The sequence below is a fragment of the Aspergillus brunneoviolaceus genome, assembly GCF_003184695.1.
Source record: "Aspergillus brunneoviolaceus CBS 621.78 unplaced genomic scaffold BO95scaffold_16, whole genome shotgun sequence".
NCBI lineage: Eukaryota > Fungi > Ascomycota > Eurotiomycetes > Eurotiales > Aspergillaceae > Aspergillus > Aspergillus brunneoviolaceus.
The window spans coordinates 481,190-498,869 of NW_020290746.1; the positions used below are offsets into that span (position 1 = coordinate 481,190).

A 17,680-nucleotide genomic window follows, 5' to 3' on the forward strand; every position below is an offset into this window, starting at 1 on the left:
GGTGGCGCAATTGGTTAGCGCGTACGACTGTTAATCGTGAGGTTGAGAGTTCGATCCTCTCCCTGGACGCATTTGACCTCTTTTTGCTTGATCCAGCGAGCCCACTAGCTTTGCTCTCCTATATTGCTTGTCTGTTGTTGCTCTGTACTACCTGGCAGAATAGAGTCGGGTTGCTCGACTGCTGGTCTGATCGACCTCGACCGGTACTGTTCCTGTGATCTTCGGGTCAAGTGTGTCATATAGACACTGCCCATTTCTAAGTCATCCCTAACGTGTCTGATTGGAGCACATATCGTGTCTTTACCTCATCTGACCTTTCGACATCATCCTTGACATATCTTTGTCGCTTTAGTGGAAGTGAAGGACAAAAGACCCTCAGTTAGGGTTTCGGGAAACCGTCACTTGAGGCCCCTCAGAAAACCACTTGCCAAAGTATCGCCTACTAATGCATCCGAGTTTCCAGTCGTGTTGATTCTTCTCCAATTCCCATTCATTTTATGTAAGAAATAGGTCTATTGCTGCTGTGAGCGGGCTTTTGGTGTACTCTCTTATCGTATGGTTGATGACTATATAAACGGGCTGCAACAGCCTGACCGAAGTACTCGCCGAGCACTGTGCATATTCCCGCAATAAAAACCTACAACATCGGCTCTTTTCCCTCTGACTCGAGACCTTGACCATGGCTTCAAGTTTCATTATGTCTTATGTCATACCATTGCTTCTGAAGTCTAGACTTTTAGCTTCCGCAGTTTTTCCGTGGTTGAACTTGTCGATGATTCTATGTTTGGACACTAAGGATAATATGCTACTTTCCATAATATCACCCCACTGTGTCTGCTTTCCTAGGTATTGTACGCTGGGCCGGGTAAATGGTAAAGCGGCAGAAGCGTGCGAAGGCAGGCCCACCCATGGTATTATATACAATACATAAACACAATGCGTCTAGCACCACGAACCCATCTAACAAGCATAGAAGATGATCCGGCGTCCGTCGTTGCACTGTCGGTTTCCCAGTGCGGAGAGAAGGATCGGACGGTATACTATTTTCAAATCAGCACATTCCCCGATAATAACGGACCTTTAAGATACCATTGGTAGTTCAGAGAGTCATCGATCTCCATAGTGGCCGCCTGATTGCCACAGCGGTAGCAGTAGTTCGGAGCCATATCAGAACTTGTCAGCACAAACAATCCATCATGTCGCTCCAATGAGACTATACCAGAGAAAATAGCAACCATATCCCTCCCATGCGACCACAGATACCCATCCACCACCATCGGTTGCGCCCCCGCCGCCAGCGCAAGCCCTTCCGATGATTAAACGCCTCCAAGATATTCAGCCCAAAGGTGTACCCAGCCCCGCGGCAAATTCTCCGCACGCACATCTCTCATCAAATTCACTCCAAAGAAGGTCACATATGGGGCCCTAATGCGGTGGCTCCTGGAAGCAATCCAGCACACGGATATTATCCAGCGTATCGACCGACGGACTCAGGCCCCCATGAAGACAGAATATGCGATTATCGATCAGAGTCGTTGGGGGCAGGTGGTCGAACAGATCCGTGAAGAGGTTCAGACCCGCGCGTTGCCGTACTTACGCAGGCATTTGTCGTAGAGCCCGTAGGCCTGGGTGATCTGGCGGGGTTCGTGGTTTCCGCGGAGGATGGTGATGCGTTGGGGGTAGCGAATTTGAGGGCGACCAGGAGGGAGACGGATTCTATGGAGTGGTAGCTGCGGTCGATGTAGTTAACTGCTCATAGGGTGTGGTCTTAGTGAGGATTTTCTCATTCCCATGCGGGGTCTAGCATTTCACCCATGAAGAGGTAGTTCGTGTCTGGAAATTGTCCGCTTATTCGGAATAGTTTGATCAGGTCGTGGTATTGGCGGTGGATTTTGCTGCAGACGGTCACTGGGAATGCCTGCAGGGATGGTCAGTGGTTGTCATACCCACACTTATATTGACCATTATGGATAATTCGAACGACTTACGACCGGTCATCCTGTGCTATCCCCCTTGCCTGAAGTGGGACGGCGGCAACGAAGTCCAAGGATTCTAAGCTTGATTGTACTTAGAAATGGCAGTACCGTACCAGACTGCACAGATGCTCTACATTATCTAGCGACGATAATCTGCATTTTATCAAGTCCTCAATACATCCATCAACAGTCCTGATGGACTCTTAGTTGACCTCCCCTGATTTAGGCGGTCTCTTAGACTCATTTTTATCATTGGGTATCATGTTTTTTTCGGTTAGCAAAATTAACACCACTAGCTCATGTGTATATATACACACATGTAAGTATAAGAAGCATTCAGTGACGTTGGAGGTGGCGACATGCAGTAAGGAATTGCTCCACCTCTAATGAGTTGACAGGAGCTGAACTCCGACACCCGCTCGGAATTCCGAGCCTCAGGTCCGACTTGCCCTTCCAACCAAGTTGAATTGCCCTCATTAGAAGTAAAGCCAGTATTAATCTAGGAAGAGATCTATATCTAGCGTTAATTTGAAAATTAATTACCATGGCGTCAGAATAATGGATAAGGGTGCTAAGAGTATAATAGAGACAGAAGAAGAAAGAGAACAACTAGAAGAAGATATCTTTTGCATTCACTTTCCATCTTACGTTCGTCCATCTATCTTCAAGACTTTCTCGCCTCAGTTCACTCCCTTTCCAATGCTCGCTGGCCCTTAACTAACCTCTCTCCAGACTTGAGCAGTACTCCAATATGATGTTCATATCATGGTCAATCCAGACGGCGTAGACCTAGACTCTCTGACAGAGAAATTACTTGAGGTTCGAGGCTCCCGACCCGGAAACCTTATCAGGTATCCACGAGTCGGAGATCGCATAAATCTGCCGCACCGCGCGCGACGTCTGCATCTCCCAACCCATTCTACTCGAGCTCGAACCCCCATCAAGGTATAACAACCCTGGCACGCCAACCCCTTCTCCCGACCTTTCCGCACCAACAGCGCAACCAGATATGCGGCGACATCCATGGCCAGTACTACGACCTCCTCCGCCTCTTCAAATAGGGCGGCTACCCACCCGAAGCCAACTACCTCTTCCTGGGCTATATCAACCGCGGTAAGCAGTCGATCGAATGTACCTGCCTGCTCCTCGCCTACAAGATCAAATACCCGGAGAACTTCTTCATCCTGCGCGGGAACCACGAGTGCGCATCCATCAACCGCCTCTACGACTTCTACGACGAGTGCAAGCGCCGGTACAGCGTCAAGGTCTGGAAGACGTTCATCGAGTGCTTCAACTGCCTGCCCATCGCGGCGATCGTCGACGACAAGATCTTCGGCACGCATGGCGGTCTCAGGCCCAATCTGAACTCGATTGAGCAGGTTCGTCACATCATGCGGCCGACGGATGTACACAACCCTTCATATCTCCTTCCTTGGGCTCTGGGCGCTAAATCTAAAAATTTGGATCCCCGACTGCAGTCCACTGTGCGAGCTCCTCTGGGCCGATCCAGATAAAGGCATCACGGGTTGGAGTGAGATAGATCGCGGTGTCTCGTTTACGTTCGGGCCCAATGTCGTCAGCCGGCTCACTCAGAAGCACAATATCGATCTGATCTGCCGCACGCATCAGTGTGTGGAATACGGGTATGGGTTCTTCGCTAAGCCGCAGTTCGTGACGCTGGTCGATGCGCCCAATTATCGTGGGTAGTTCGATAATTCGGGCGCCATGATGAGTGTTGATGAGAGCTTGCATTGTTCGTTCCAGGTAAGTCTCTGCCTCTGCGTATCTTGTGCTAAGGGCTGAAATGAGAAAGCTGCTGGATTTGCCTGGATAGGTCATGAAGCCGGCTGAGAAACGAAGGCCGCTCTTCAGGAAGCGGTCGGCTAGTCATTTCAAGCAATATGCTAGTACGCGATTGACAATACTTTTGTGGCATAACGAGTGCGTCCTGTATAGCTTTTTCTTTTTTCTTTTTTTTTTTTTTGCTCCAGTTTTCTAAGCAGACGAATTCAGCGCAGATGCGCGATGCAGTAGGAAAGTGGATCTGTAAACACGTATTCTGCCCACTGTTTTGTCCGTCATTGCGTAGGGCATGTGTTCTTCGAGATCCTTTATCGGTCCATGCTCCTCTGAAAGGAGGCTCTTACTCAAGCTCACTTATCTAGTCTCTGATAAGAGTAGCTAACACTTCTCCGCCGCCTAGTTTTATAAACGCATTCTGCTATGATAGAAGTTGTCCTAAATCACACTTCCGCTGATGCTGATGCTTCGTAGTCACTCCGACCATTAGAATATGGCACCTCAGGTCGAGGAACACATGTGCATAGGCCGTAGTCATGAGTTTTGATATCTAGTAGGGAGACTTCAGTGCGTATGTGATTGGTGATACGCAATGATGGTTGGCCTTCCTGTCTTCCTTTCAAGATTCTAAGGACTGGTCATTATGACTCTATTGATCTCCATTGTTTCACCCGCGAGAAGCCGAGATTTACATTTTGCTTCTCGGAGAGGGGGGGGGGGGGGTGGGGGGGGGGGGGGGGGGGGGGGGGGGGTTACGCAAGTGATTGCGATGTCCGTTCTCTCACTACGAAGCCGTTAGAACTTACGGTCATGAACTAGTTTCTACAAGTGTAGAACAACTGGTGTTAGCCTACTGGTTTGAGCGCAGGTTGGGTCAGTTAGGGCTTTGCCGTCCATACCCCATATACTCAAACCTTTTCATTTGAGCAACGAAGTCTCAAGGTAGCATGTGATTAGTGAGACACCTCTTCCTCCCCAACAATGCATGTCAAATGCAGTTCCTTCTCACACAGTCACTATCTTTTCCACCGGATAATTCTACTTCATACGTAGCTGTGCTTCGAAGTTGGCTCGCACATCGGGTGTGGTAGTATATCTGCAAGACTCTTGCGCAGGAAATTCTTCTCCTCCGGTCGAAGATTGCCTAATGGCATGAAATTAACGTACTGAATATATGGTCACGACCGATTTGTTATTTGGCTTTACAGTAAGTGCCCCATGTAAGACAAGACCATTTTCAATTCTTGGAAGACCTTAAATAGCCTTGTTTCGCGGTTATCTAACCTCCGGGTCTTCGTGCATGCCCTGACCTAGCGTTACACTCCCCTCCCGGAGACGGTCTTGCTTCCCTGTCTGATGAGTAGGCAGGTTAGATAAGGGGAAAGCATGGAATGGATTTCAGGCGTAACTGGCGGTTGACTGCCATATATTATTGATCCAATTGCATGAGGCATGCAAACTGGAAGGGGATCCAGGTTCAATGCCCTCAGCGCACTCTTGCGGAATATCTAACGTACATTTGGGAGACCTCAAACACCGAATTGATACCCTACTGGTTGATAGGGAAAATAAAAAGAGGGGTTCATAGCAAGAGAAATAGATTTTCATGGATTTGAGGGGCATTGGTTGGGCGGTAGATGAGATGGGATGCAAACAAACGAAAATCAAAAAGAAGGAGCGTCCAGGGAGAGGATCGAACTCTCAACCTCACGATTAACAGTCGTACGCGCTAACCAATTGCGCCACCCAGACGTGCTTCTTATCATGATGTCACTTTAAGTATGTATGATAACAATGATGCACTAGGCGCCACTTTTAACAGCTTCCATGGTTCATCAAACCTAGTCCATATCAGATTGCCGGGAAAGATCGAACCACGATCAACGAAGTTCTCGACTACAATATCAACATTCTGCCACATTATTTTGACGTCATTCAATGGACCACAGTGCTTCTCTGGGTAGAATACTCTGCTATTGGGTGGCGGCTTATAATAGGCGAGAAATGAGTGCGTCTCGTTTAATTGGGAATCCTACTTCATTCATTGAGTTCGTCGTAATCGAGTAGCGGCACCAACAAAAGGAGCTTTATTCTGATGAGTTAGACGGATCATACGGATGATTTTGTTTTGCCGATGAAGTCTTTGTAGGTCTTGAGATTCTGATTCTTAGCTCCCCGATATGTGTTGTCAATCGACGCCATCATGTGATTTGTTTTCGGAATGCAGAGGATTTGCAGCCTGGATACTCCCCGTTACTGTATCTTTATCAACATGGGAGAAAATGGCCATCTATTGTGCACAGGTTTGAAGATGTGTCGACGGACTATCCCTTTGTGTTCAGCCATATCTACCTCGGCAATGGACTCCCTGTCCAGTCAGCATCGCACAATTAAGCCTATCAGCGTCTATGGAGTATGGTGACATCGAAATACTGATGGCAAATCCATCCACATATGACATGTTGAAGAGTTCGTTTCGAATAAATACTTGCATTTATCAATGTCAGGATATACAGCTAATCTATATGACCATCATCGTTCGACCCTGTTGCTCGCAGGCGGCAGCTCCACTCCCGACCCCACATGCCGCCGGCCATCCAGCCACTGACCCTGGTCCACAATCCCCATATGATGGCTCTAAAAATACCAAAAAGAGAAGATGACGTCCTAGGAGAGGATCGAACTCTCAACCTCACGATTAACAGTCGTACGCGCTAACCAATTGCGCCACCAAGACGTACTTGTTTTGCTGCCGGCAAAAGGTTTACATCTATATGGCACGGTAAAACAGAACGAAGATTATGTCGGTGACTTCCACATTTGGATACGCAAATTCAGCTCCGATTTGACAGACTACACCAAGGTCTAGTGATCATCTTTGCTTTGATAATATAGATGTTTGAAGTTTGTAGTACCGTGGGCATGTATAGCACACTTTGTCTCAATGTGTGTTCTGGCTAGTCTCATGTGTGGTCGGGAAATATATAGGGGTGACTAGTTATGCGTCCCTTACCAGAATGACATCTAAGTGTGCCATATACAACGCCACAACTTTTGACGGAGGTTCGAGAAGATGGAAAAAAAGACCACCCAGAAGCATCGCACATAGGTCTTCCCGGATGCGTTGATGTATCAGCGACTACGGAGCCCGGGTATACAATCAGTCTAACCATTTCGCCTCCAAAACAGTCCCACAGCTAGTCAAAGACTCACATCAGTTCATTAGTTCGCTAAACCAATATATGCCTACATACCGAGTGCTATGAGCTGCACGAAGTCGTGCTAATCAAGCTTCTTTCGGGTAGACTGCGGAGTGCTCTGTCAACGTGGTCCGGGTGATCCACTAGGCCCTAACTTGTAACCACACACCATAAGCCATGCGTTGAGATTGACACTCTGCATTTCCACACGAGATCAAAACACGCCCTATCCAAGACGACGAATTACCAAAAGCATTGTACCTATGGCCATGCAGTATCGAAGCCACTGCGGGGGCCGTGCGCTGTCTGTAGTCTCGAGCTTGTAATGGGCGCTCTGACTTCCCTCTGTCCCCGACCTACACATAAGCCTTGGGCCTTTCAACACCCAACGCCATCTTCTGATTCCATAGATTGCACCTAAACTTTTGGAAAAGGCCAATACAACAGGGCCATTCTTGTAAGTCCTAGGAACGAGCCCTACGGGCAGGACAGCAGAGGTCAAGCTTTAGATCTGGCATCAGAGACAGGCCCGAGTCCCACAATACAGTAAGCGTATCCGAACCCTGCCAGACCAAAATAGAACCCAGCGCGCTTATCGAAGTAGACTAGACCGGCAACATGTTTAAGGCTTAAATCTGACAGGTTGGAACAATCAACGATTTACGCTAGACTAGTAGTCCTTGGCAAGTTGGCACAGCCGGCGCTTAATCGATGAACGATTAACTCTACCCCCTCTTCTCCCCACAGTTGCGCCATCGGAAGACTATTATCTTCCCGGTGAGTTATATAGAGTGTGTCTATCATGGAAACTTTTTGTCGTTGCCCAATTTCTGCTATACATGGACACCAGGGTTGGTCGAGCGACAGCAACAAGCAATCACCGCCGCAGCAATCACAACCCCGCTCACTCCAACATAGATAGGTCACCAGGGTGGCCAGTCTCGATTCAAACTCCAGTCTCGATCTAAATCCAGACCAGATCAAGATTTATGCAGCCATGCGCCTATACACGCGCGGTGACACAAGTTTCCATCCCACGCGAAAAGCCCCGAAGCCTCCCAGTACGAAGACGGACGTGGAGTCCCAGAGCAAACAGCTCGAGGCCAAGAGAAGAAGCCTGTGCCAGAAAGTCGATACCACTGGCGTCCTGACACTGTTCCTCGGCCCGCCAGTGCTTCTACTCGCAGTCACATTTCTAGTTCTCTTCTGGTGGGAGTCGATGAAGGCAATCAACGGGGGAGACCCCGAGGTCTACTGGTTCCGCATCGTAGATGCAGACTGGGCGACTCGACTGATTACAATATGCACCACTGCCATCCGGACCGTAGTGTCTTTCCAGGCAGGCCTCGCTACCGCAATGGTGGCGGGCGTTGTTCTGGAGACAAAAGGGATCCCCCTCCTCCAGGGACCACTATACTCCATCCTGCGCGCGGTCAAGGCGGCCCCCAGCAGCCTGTTCACGGCGACCGATCTTCGGCCTCATCTCCCACCGTTCATCTTGACCCTCGTCGTCGCCGAGGTGCTGGTGACCGCCGCCTCCCAGTTCCTCTCCACCATCTACCTGTCGGATTTTACCAGCAGCACGTTCACCCAGAGCAATAACTCGACAAATGTCAGCCTCCTTGACACCGAATACAATACGGCCAGCGGCTGGTGGACGATGCGCCCCGCGGCAAGCTGGACATTCGCCGAGCTGTCGGAACCGTTCAAAGAGGGATCCAATTTCCACGACACCGGACACACCTACCGGGCTCTCCTTCCCTTCGAGGGGGAGGAGCAACGGACGAAGCTGCGTAGGTACCAGGGCCCTGCGCCCGTCATGGATCAGCGGGTGATCTGTGCAGCGCCGCCTCTGGTGAACATGCGCCTCGACGCGACCGACCAGGACGAGATACGCATCTCTGGACAGATCCCCATGCAGAACCTGTCCTACCCATTATCGTTAGGCCAGGACTCTTATGGGCCTGCGAACTTCACCTGCAAACTGCCCAGCCCGCTCGTGTGGACGATTGACACGGTGGGACAGAGCAGCATGTGCATCGCCACCCAGCAACGCAACTGGACGGTCTTCTCCACGGAAGACCCCCTCGTCCAGCCAAGTGGGTATGCTACTGCGTCTGTGATGTACCTGGTCCTGGATATCGTGTCTGTGGCCTCGGTCGTTCGCGCCGGCTTGCAGAATGTCGCCGCGCGGGTCGCAGGCAACGACGGGCCCTGGGCGATCGTGACCCATGGGAACGACACGAGGACGCTGCGGGCCTCCGCCTGCTTGACCAACGTGGCTGTCCAGACGATCGTCGTGGGACTGAACAGCTCCTCGGACAACTCGGAGCCGACGATCAGCTGGGACCGGGCCACCAACAGCTACAACACGGAAGCCGCACGACGCCAGCTAGGCGCATCGCGTACCCGCGAGAGCCTGGCCAGTCGGGGGGTGCTCAGCCTCGAGCCCCGGTCCCAATGGGGCACCGTTCTGCCCCTCAACGATTCGGCCTCGGGGGACACGGACCTGCCGGCGTTCTTCCTGGCCGTGGACGTCAGCCTGCCGACCTTGATGATGTCTACCACCAACTACACCTACAGCCCGGGCGTGCTGCTGGCCGAGGACGGCACGGGGTTCTACAGCGGGAGCGCCGAGAACACTCACATCGAGATGTTCCAGGACACGCTCAACACGACGGCGAGCCCAGCCCTGGCCGTGCAGGTCGTGCTGGCCCGGATCTTCCAGATGGCCTACTACGAGCAGCTGGTCAAGATGGCCGGCACCACCACCGTGTCTACCGGCTTCTCCGTCTCCTCTTCCATCCCCTCGCAATGGACCGGCTTCATCATCGGCACCACGCTCATCGCGACTCACGTCGTCATCGTCACGATCATCACCGTGCAGTTCGCGCGACATACAAAAAGTACGATCATCGGGAACTACTGGCAAACGGTCTCCCAGGTCGTCTCCAACGAAACGCGCCCGATCCTGGAACAGGCGGATACGATGGACGATGCAGAGGTCAAGCGCTGGGCGAAGCGCAACCTCCAAAACCTCAAGGCCCACCGCGCTGTGCGAAACCAGCATGATGGGCGGACTGCCCTGGACGTTGTGGAGGTGATACGCAAATCTTGACCGATGTATATGTCTGGAAGTGAATTGCAACTTACAGAAAGCGAGATTTATCATGTATAGATGGCCCTATATTCCATTCCGTCCGTAAAACCAGCAGTCGTAATTCTCAATGCTAGGTCAAATAAACCTATAGGCGATTGACCAGAAGTTAGCTCTGAGCAAGTCTTCATGCTTGCTGAAAAGATGCACATTTCAATAATGGGTGATAACCAAGCTCAAAAAACTCACCACCAGAAGTCGTCTGGGTGGCGCAATTGGTTAGCGCGTACGACTGTTAATCGTGAGGTTGAGAGTTCGATCCTCTCCCTGGACGCTCCTTCTTTTCCTCTTTTTGCTCTTTTCTCCCGAGCTTCTTAACTTGCTTTCCGGTTTCGTCTTTCCCCGCCTGCTTGGCCTTTGAGTACGAGACCCACATGGCTATACAGTAAGACGAAGTATGTATGTATGTACCCTTCAAGCCAGTACCGCTGTCAATAACCCATACTCAATGGATTCTAACTGCCTCTCCTCTACGGGGTACCGCGGCAGATGCGAGAGCACCATGGCATGAAATCCAGGAAAGCTCTGCTGGGAAGCCAGGGCCGCCGTCTCGAAAGCTGGCGGATATGCTCCGGCATCTGCCCAGTCCAGCAACCATACCTGCCCATCTGGGTCCAAGGCAAGATTTCGCGGGCTGACATCCTGATGGACAAGGACCAACTCCGTGAATTGGAAGCCAGGGATATCCTGGGGAGCCTTTTTGATCTTCTTGCAGATGTCCAACTTACGGTTGAACCATCGTTCGAATTCGGAGATATCCCCGAATGGACCGGCGCTGTAGTGAGTGAAGAACCGACCACGACAAGGCCCGCCGCCTATTGGCCCCGGTGGCCCCGGTAGTTGGATCCGCTGCATTTCGGCGATCATCGCGGCGACTTGCTTGGAGATGTCCATCTTCTGGTCATCACCAAGGTCTTCCCAGCAGGTATCCAGAGGTCGACCATCTATGTAATCCATTACAACATAACCCATGGTGCCGAAGTACTTGGTATCGTCCTGGACCTGGAACGAGCGATGGACGCGTGGAGCTCGAATGCCAGTCTTGGAGGCAATCATCCGTAGCGTTGCGGCCTCTGAAGGGAGGACATTCCCACCGCCTTTTAGAACAAGGGATTTGGAGAGCCGTGCCACAGTTGTTTGACCGAAATCGTGTAGAGCTGGTGCGGTGTAGAGTATTTCAGCCAGAGATTCATCGGAGATGGAATGGAGATCGACATCGTCCAGTGGAAATTTCCCATCTGCAGCGCCTCTCGCTGGCTGTGAGAAAGTTGTTAGTAGGTACAATACCACAGAGATATTGAGAAGTTCCCTATCCTTACATCAACATAGGGGCACAGAATTCCAGCCATTTTGTTCCTGGACTCTTGTTGTGTATACGGGAGTGGCCACTGTGACCACAGTTAGACAAGTGGAAAAGTAGTGCCAGTCAAGCTCTGGATGGGTACGGTAGGTAGTTAAGGCACACTGGCACAGTGACCAAACATGTGACGAAGGGATGAGTGCTTAATCACTGGAGGACTAACTAACTAACCTAAACTGGAATTACATATTAGTTCAATGCTCAAAGCGTGCCGGCTCAGCGTGATTCCAATGAAGCTGTAGTATAGGTTCAAGTCTGCTACCAAGATGGTGTACAGTACAATGTAAAGTAAGCACTCGTACAAATATCTACCAGATTTCACCCTTGCTACAAGATATTTTCATGTTGGGAGGGATTCTTCAGATTTGTTCGCCAAAGATGTTGAAAGCAAGCGGGGTCGCGATGGGGAGATTGTTCTGGTTAAGGTGGACCCGGCGCTAAAGCTTTGGCATCTACGTACCAACGGTATTCTATATTCTATCAACTCTCATATGAGGATAGGAGAAGAGTTGAATTTACTGAGCACACTTAAAGAGTAGTTCAATCCCAAGACCTATAGTCAGAAGCATAAGTCTACGTATATTCATAAAACGGCAGAAAAAGCCTAGCAGGAACTAGAACAGACCCACGAGGAATGGGAATCCACGGATTTATACATAAATCCTATTCCTACCAGCCATACCACGGCCACAAAAGAAAAGTACATCGAAGGAGAGGGAGGGAATATGCGAGAACGCCGCAAATATGGAGAGGAGGACACGGATATCACAAGAAGGAAGTCTAGTTGGATTATAACGGGGGAGACGAAAAACGTTTAGAACAGGTTCCAGCCACGACTTCTCGGTTCCCGAGCACCCACCGGACGATCCGTGTTGCCGCGCTTGCCGCGGCCGTCGAGCTGCCGGATGCTCTCGATCTTCTGCAGCGCCAGTTCGAGGAGCTCCTTCCGGCGGATGACGTCGAGGTGACTGCGGATGCGCGGGTCCTCGCGGGCGAAGCGCTCGACCTCCGCGTCGGAGAGGTGGCGGCCGAGGCGCATGTCGAGCTCGCGGGGGAAGTTGTAGTAGAATTCGGAGAGGAGTTCGACGTTGAGGAAGAGCACGGCGGTCGACGTGAGCTTGTCGGCGACGACATCCAGGAAGACCTCCGGGCAGTAGTATTTGTTCTTCTGGGAGGCACATTGCTTGGAGCGGACGGCGAGGAGGCGCATCTTGATAATGTCGGCGCGGTCGCGGAGGAAGACACTTTCACGACCTGATACATTCGTTAGCCTCATTTACGCATAATGTAAGGAAAAGGGGGAGCATACCTCTGGCTAATAGGTCGGCACTAAAGCCACCAGCACCGCCCGCGCCGTCACCCTCCAACACCACCTCACCCTTTCTGACCTTGTCAACAAACGACATAACATCCTTGAGTTTCCGTCTTCCGACAGAATCTTCCACGTGCTTGAAGGCGGACTCGCATGCCTTTAGCTCGTCCTTGAGAACCTTGCTGACGTTCTCCCGGCCCTTGGACCATTCAGGATCCTCGACCTCGATTTCGTATTTGTAAGGTTTGATGCAGTTCTCGACCTGGTCGCTGGTGCTGAAGAAACGATCATTCAAAATGCTGTTGCAGGCATCCACAATCTGCTTCTGGGCGTATGGGTGGCTCGCAAAGGTCGAGTCGGTCAACAACCGGTCAACATGGTTTTGGATTGCATTGGCGACAACTGTCGTAGCAAGTCTACCGATTCCGAGCTTAGTCAAGGAAGAGGTTGAGGCATCAAGCTTGCGATGCCAGTAGAGAGACTCGGGATCCGCCTTGGGCAAATCGCTAAGAGGATCCAACTCCGGCATTGGCGCCGTGAGATCTTCGATGGGCTTATTCCAGTATCTCTGCGCCAGAATATCCATCACGCGCTGGTCAAGTTCGCGCTTCAGCATCTCGCGGACCTGAGGGCGACCAAAGCTTTCCGCAAACGCCTTAAAGGAGTGCTTGAAGCTGTCCAGGCTCTCGGCCAGGTAGGATTCCGCGCTGAGGGGACGATCGTTGTATTGCACCTTGAACTCGTAAGTGGCTTCCTCCAGCTCTTGACTGATAGCATCCCTAGTACCTGCTAGGCTCGATGCCATCGTCTGCTCAAGGACATGCATAAGCTTGTTGCGCAATGTATTGACCCCGACCGACACGTCCGACTGCGGTCCGAATTCGGACTGGTGCTGAGAGAAGTAGGCGTTCTCGTTCTTCAGAATGGCGCCCGTGATGTTGCCGCTGCCCCGGGAGAAGAGAGCCGTCGTCTGAGGGATTCGGCTGACCACGCCAACATAGCCCAGGCGGAGAGGGTATTTCGTGTCGGATAGAATGCTGTGGCCCCTGTCAGGATCCACCAGGTCCATCTTCGTAATGACACCAATTGTCCGCTCGCCCCTGGGATCCACCCGACGGCTGGCTCGGAGAGCAGTGGAGTTGGCGAGATCGACATCTGCCGCCGAGATGGCCAAAATAACGTTCGGTGGCTGAATGTATTTATCACAGAGGTCCGAGATCTTCTGTTTCAGCTGAGGCGGTTGGTCCCGCCCAGCGACCTGGATATAGCCAGGCAGATCGATGAGCGAAAGGTCAGGCACATGCGGCGAGTAGATGGTGAGCTGAATGGGATCGTCCGAAACACAGTCCCTCTCCGGCACCGCCAGATTCAAGTCCGTCAAGGTGCGCTGGATCTGCGAAAAGTCGGTGATCTTGCCGAGTCCCAGCGCGGGGAACTCGCCATACTCTGCCTGCGCGTTCGGGGTGTTGACGAGGGTGAGCTCAATCGGCCGGCGGGTGACCATGTTCGACCCCTTGGGAAGGAACTCATGCCCGACGATCGCCTCCAAAACCGAGCTCTTCCCCGATGACTGCGAACCAATGACAACGATCGAGGGCAGCGTGAGGGTGTTCGACTGGCCAACGCTCTGCAGGATGTTCCGGATCTCGATCATTTTCCGCGTGAGCAGCATCATCTGGTCGTCCTCCGCAATCTGCCGGCCCGCGCGGAGATCCTCCTCGTCCAACTGATCGTACCCCAGCGCACCGGCGGTAGTCGCTCCAGCGGCGGCCGCGCCGACCCGGCTCTCCTTCGGACCTTTTCCATCCCCACCACCCCCTGAGCCCCCATTGTCCGACTGCGCGTCCTCGTTCAACCGCAAAATCTTCTGCAACCATTCCGGCAAGTCAACATCCTCCGTCGTCTTCTGCCACCCGCGCTGCGTCTGCTCCGCCATGTTCTGAATCTCCTGAAATAAACTCGAGGCCGCACCGCCCGCCGTTTCGCCCGCCCGTTTGAAGATATCGATAGCATAGCTTCCCGCCTCTAGAGCAAACCCACAGCACGTCAGTCAGCCACCAACAAGTAACCAGGGTAGAAAACAACTCACGCGCAGCTTGATACTGAATGTAAGCAGCGCCCGCCAGCACGGCTCCGCCAAACATAGCCGGCAGACGGACGAGCTTCAGGGCCAGCTTGGGGAGGATGCGGTGGAAGGAGATGGCCCGCACAGCAGGCACATTGTGGATGGCATTGGCACCGACAGGCCAGGGCCGTCGCCGTAAGGCCGCGCTGCCATCGGAACGAAGGAGGCCGCCGGTGCGGGCAGCAGCGTTGTGTACATGGCGGGCCAGATGACCCGTCCGCAGGAGCGGAACCAGACGGTGGGAGAGGATCCTCCCGCTCATGATGGCCGAAATATCATATACGCTTTGGATTTGTCGGACGCGAGTTTCAGTAGATGTGGTTCATATCCCGGAGGGGTGTGGTAGCAACGGGGTTGTTGAGTTTTATTTCGTCGGATAGTGGCGAGAGTGTGCAACAGACACAAAAAAGATGAGAGAGAAACAGCTAGAAGGGGAAGAAAGAGAAGCTCTGGGAAGGGAAGGAGGAGATCATGTCATCCAGCAATGATTGTCCCGCGGCGGCGAATCCCCTCCGAGCCAGTCCTGATCCCGTGACCTGCACTGCACTGCTGGCCGCTTCGCCCGCCGTATAAATTACGGTGTGAGTCACGTGTAGTTTAGCAAGCATTCCACTCGACAATAACCAAATAATCGGATCGAAATTCGTCATCTGGACAGGTTGTCGGTCTAGATTTGAAGTAACCTTAAGCCAGACGAGTCTGAGCTTTTTCTTTTTTGTCGCAAATACAAATAAAGGGGTAAATCCCAGTTGTGCGGGCGTGCCTTGGGCTAGAAGAAACGACTCCGTTGTCGGATCAATCAAAGCTGTGACTTGTGACTCTGCACGCTGTCTGTCGGGCCCAGACCGACTTTACCTCCCAACGCTAACATCACTTTGGGATCTTGCACGGCAGTAGGGACGCTGGGAGTCTTTACTTTATTGTGTACTGCACGTTGATACAATTACAAAATGTGTCGCTTTCTAGTAAGTCTAAGTTTAGAGCTGTTTGCCTCCCATGTCTGTCGCAGCATACTGACCGCTTCCCCATCAGGTATACAAAGGACGACATGAGATTCGTCTCAGCAAGCTGGTCACCGAACCCAGTCACTCCATCTTGACCCAGTCGTACGATTCGCGTCTCAGACTGGTACGTCTGCTTGCTTTCCGTTGTTCAAGCAAAGAAAGCTCATCAAGCAAGAGGGCTCCCTCACTCCTGCTTGCCCCCTCCCCTCTGCCCCCTCCGTTCCCACCCCCCTCCTCCCCCTCCTCCCCTCCAACCACTACCCCCCTCTAACCAAGAACCAGGACACCCGTCGCCCGGTGAATGGCGACGGCTTCGGAGTGGGGTTCTACACGGACCCGAAACTCGGGCCGGACCCGTGCATCTTCACCTCGACGCTGCCCGCCTGGAACTGCGAGAACCTGGAGCGGCTGGCGTCGAAGACCTGCTCGAACCTCATCTTCGCGCACGTGCGGGCCACGACGGAGGGGACGCTCTCCGACACGAACTGCCACCCGTTCCAGCACCGGACGCTGATGTGGATGCACAACGGCAACGTGGGCGGGTGGCAGTACATCAAGCGGGCGCTGGCCGACTCGCTGGCCGACAAGTGGTACCTGGGGGTGAAGGGCGGGACGGACAGCGAGTGGGCGTTCGCGCTGTTTCTCGACCTTCTGGCCAAGGAGGGCGTCGACCCCAGCGCCGACCCGGGCCCGGAGGGGTTCGGCCCCGCGCTGCTGCGCCGCGTGATGGTCAAGACGATCGCGCAGATCAACGCCTTCATCAAGGATATCCCGCGGCGGCATGGCGGCGCCGTCGGGGCGGTGGAGACGCGCAGTCTGCTGAACTTCGCCGTCACCGATGGCCACACCGTCATCTGTACGCGGTACATCAGCAGTAAGACGGATGAGCCGGCCAGTCTGTATTTCTCGTCCGGCACCAAGTGGACCGAGGGGAAGGGCCAGGGCCATTTTAAGATGGAGCGCCATGATAAGGGCGCCGATATTGTGCTCGTCGCCAGTGAGCCGATTACTTTTGAGAGGCGTATGTTTTTCTTTTCTTTTCTTTTTTTTTTTGTTTTTTTTTGCCCATCCGAAGGATGAGATGAGGATGGGTGGTTGGGCGAATACTGATCTGCGATGCTGACGTCCGTCTAGATAACTGGGTCTCCGTGCCCGCCAACTCCATCGTCACCATCCACAAGCAGACCGTCATGCTGCACCCCATCATGGACGAGTTCTACGTCGAGGACTCCAACCAGGATCGCTCCTCCTGCTTTGCCGTCTCCAAGGGCCTGGTGAGCACCGCGCCGGGCACCACTGTGCAACCACAGAACGACGCCAAGGCGCCGGCCTTCGATATGACGCCTGCGAACCAGTGCGCCGTGTCGCATTGAAACGGCAGGGTTTGGGTTTTGCGGGTGGACTTTCGACTTTTACCGAGGAGGTTGAGCCGGGGGTAAGACGTGCGAGAGAGTGGGAGTCATTTTTGGGGTGTCGGAGTTGGTGAATTGGTATTTCTTTGGGGATTGATTTCTTTTTTTTTTCGGGGATCCTAATCAATCAGATTAGATGAATTGTAGACCCATCTTATATATCTGCAATGATGACACTGTCTATTAATGAGGCTACAGTTTCGTCCAAAACTGTTGTGATATAATAAAGTGGCTATGCTGGGACGGGACCATCGACAATTAAACTATGTATATACAGTACATGCCCAAAAAAGCGGCTCACGTATGAACCAAAGACTACCAAAGACCCACGAAG

At 52.5% G+C, this 17,680-nt stretch overlaps 5 protein-coding genes and 3 non-coding genes across 8 annotated transcripts; 4 read left to right on the top strand and 4 right to left on the bottom strand.

Annotated features, from left to right (window-relative positions):
- Positions 1-2,741: 2,741 nt before the first annotated feature.
- BO95DRAFT_451306 (serine/threonine protein phosphatase PP1) lies at positions 2,742-3,975 on the top strand (the record flags this gene model as incomplete). Its single annotated transcript, XM_025588071.1, has 5 exons — positions 2,742-2,837; positions 3,038-3,382; positions 3,468-3,656; positions 3,684-3,740; positions 3,811-3,975. The coding sequence occupies 5 exons, from the start codon at positions 2,742-2,744 to the stop codon at positions 3,973-3,975; spliced, it is 852 nt and encodes a 283-aa protein (XP_025444839.1).
- Positions 3,976-5,454: 1,479 nt separating this feature from the next.
- Positions 5,455-5,528, bottom strand: BO95DRAFT_t87. The gene has a single exon. It is a non-coding gene; the product is annotated as a tRNA-Asn (tRNA).
- A 911-nt stretch (positions 5,529-6,439) lies between these two features.
- Positions 6,440-6,513, bottom strand: BO95DRAFT_t86. The gene has a single exon. It is a non-coding gene; the product is annotated as a tRNA-Asn (tRNA).
- A 1,223-nt stretch (positions 6,514-7,736) lies between these two features.
- On the top strand, positions 7,737-10,182 carry BO95DRAFT_471921 (uncharacterized protein; the record flags this gene model as incomplete). The annotated part of the gene is made up of 4 exons (XM_025589621.1): positions 7,737-7,898; positions 8,039-8,831; positions 9,267-10,031; positions 10,132-10,182. The coding sequence occupies exons 1-4, from the start codon at positions 7,816-7,818 to the stop codon at positions 10,180-10,182; spliced, it is 1,692 nt and encodes a 563-aa protein (XP_025444840.1). The 5' UTR covers positions 7,737-7,815.
- Positions 10,183-10,333: 151 nt separating this feature from the next.
- Positions 10,334-10,407, top strand: BO95DRAFT_t85. The gene has a single exon. It is a non-coding gene; the product is annotated as a tRNA-Asn (tRNA).
- Positions 10,362-11,536, bottom strand: BO95DRAFT_384452 (kinase-like protein). The gene is made up of 2 exons (XM_025583450.1): positions 11,453-11,536; positions 10,362-11,390 (listed from the first exon to the last, which is right to left on the bottom strand). The coding sequence occupies exons 1-2, from the start codon at positions 11,480-11,482 to the stop codon at positions 10,548-10,550; spliced, it is 873 nt and encodes a 290-aa protein (XP_025444841.1). The 5' UTR covers positions 11,483-11,536; the 3' UTR covers positions 10,362-10,547.
- Positions 11,537-12,051: 515 nt separating this feature from the next.
- On the bottom strand, positions 12,052-15,382 carry BO95DRAFT_440657 (dynamin-related GTPase MGM1). The gene is made up of 3 exons (XM_025586011.1): positions 14,895-15,382; positions 12,803-14,830; positions 12,052-12,747 (listed from the first exon to the last, which is right to left on the bottom strand). Exons 1-3 carry the CDS (start codon positions 15,190-15,192, stop codon positions 12,308-12,310), a joined length of 2,766 nt encoding a protein of 921 aa, XP_025444842.1. The 5' UTR covers positions 15,193-15,382; the 3' UTR covers positions 12,052-12,307.
- A 162-nt stretch (positions 15,383-15,544) lies between these two features.
- Positions 15,545-17,540, top strand: BO95DRAFT_384458 (glutamine amidotransferase subunit DUG3). The gene is made up of 4 exons (XM_025583451.1): positions 15,545-15,895; positions 15,963-16,058; positions 16,217-16,955; positions 17,069-17,540. The coding sequence occupies exons 1-4, from the start codon at positions 15,881-15,883 to the stop codon at positions 17,305-17,307; spliced, it is 1,089 nt and encodes a 362-aa protein (XP_025444843.1). The 5' UTR covers positions 15,545-15,880; the 3' UTR covers positions 17,308-17,540.
- Positions 17,541-17,680: the final 140 nt, after the last annotated feature.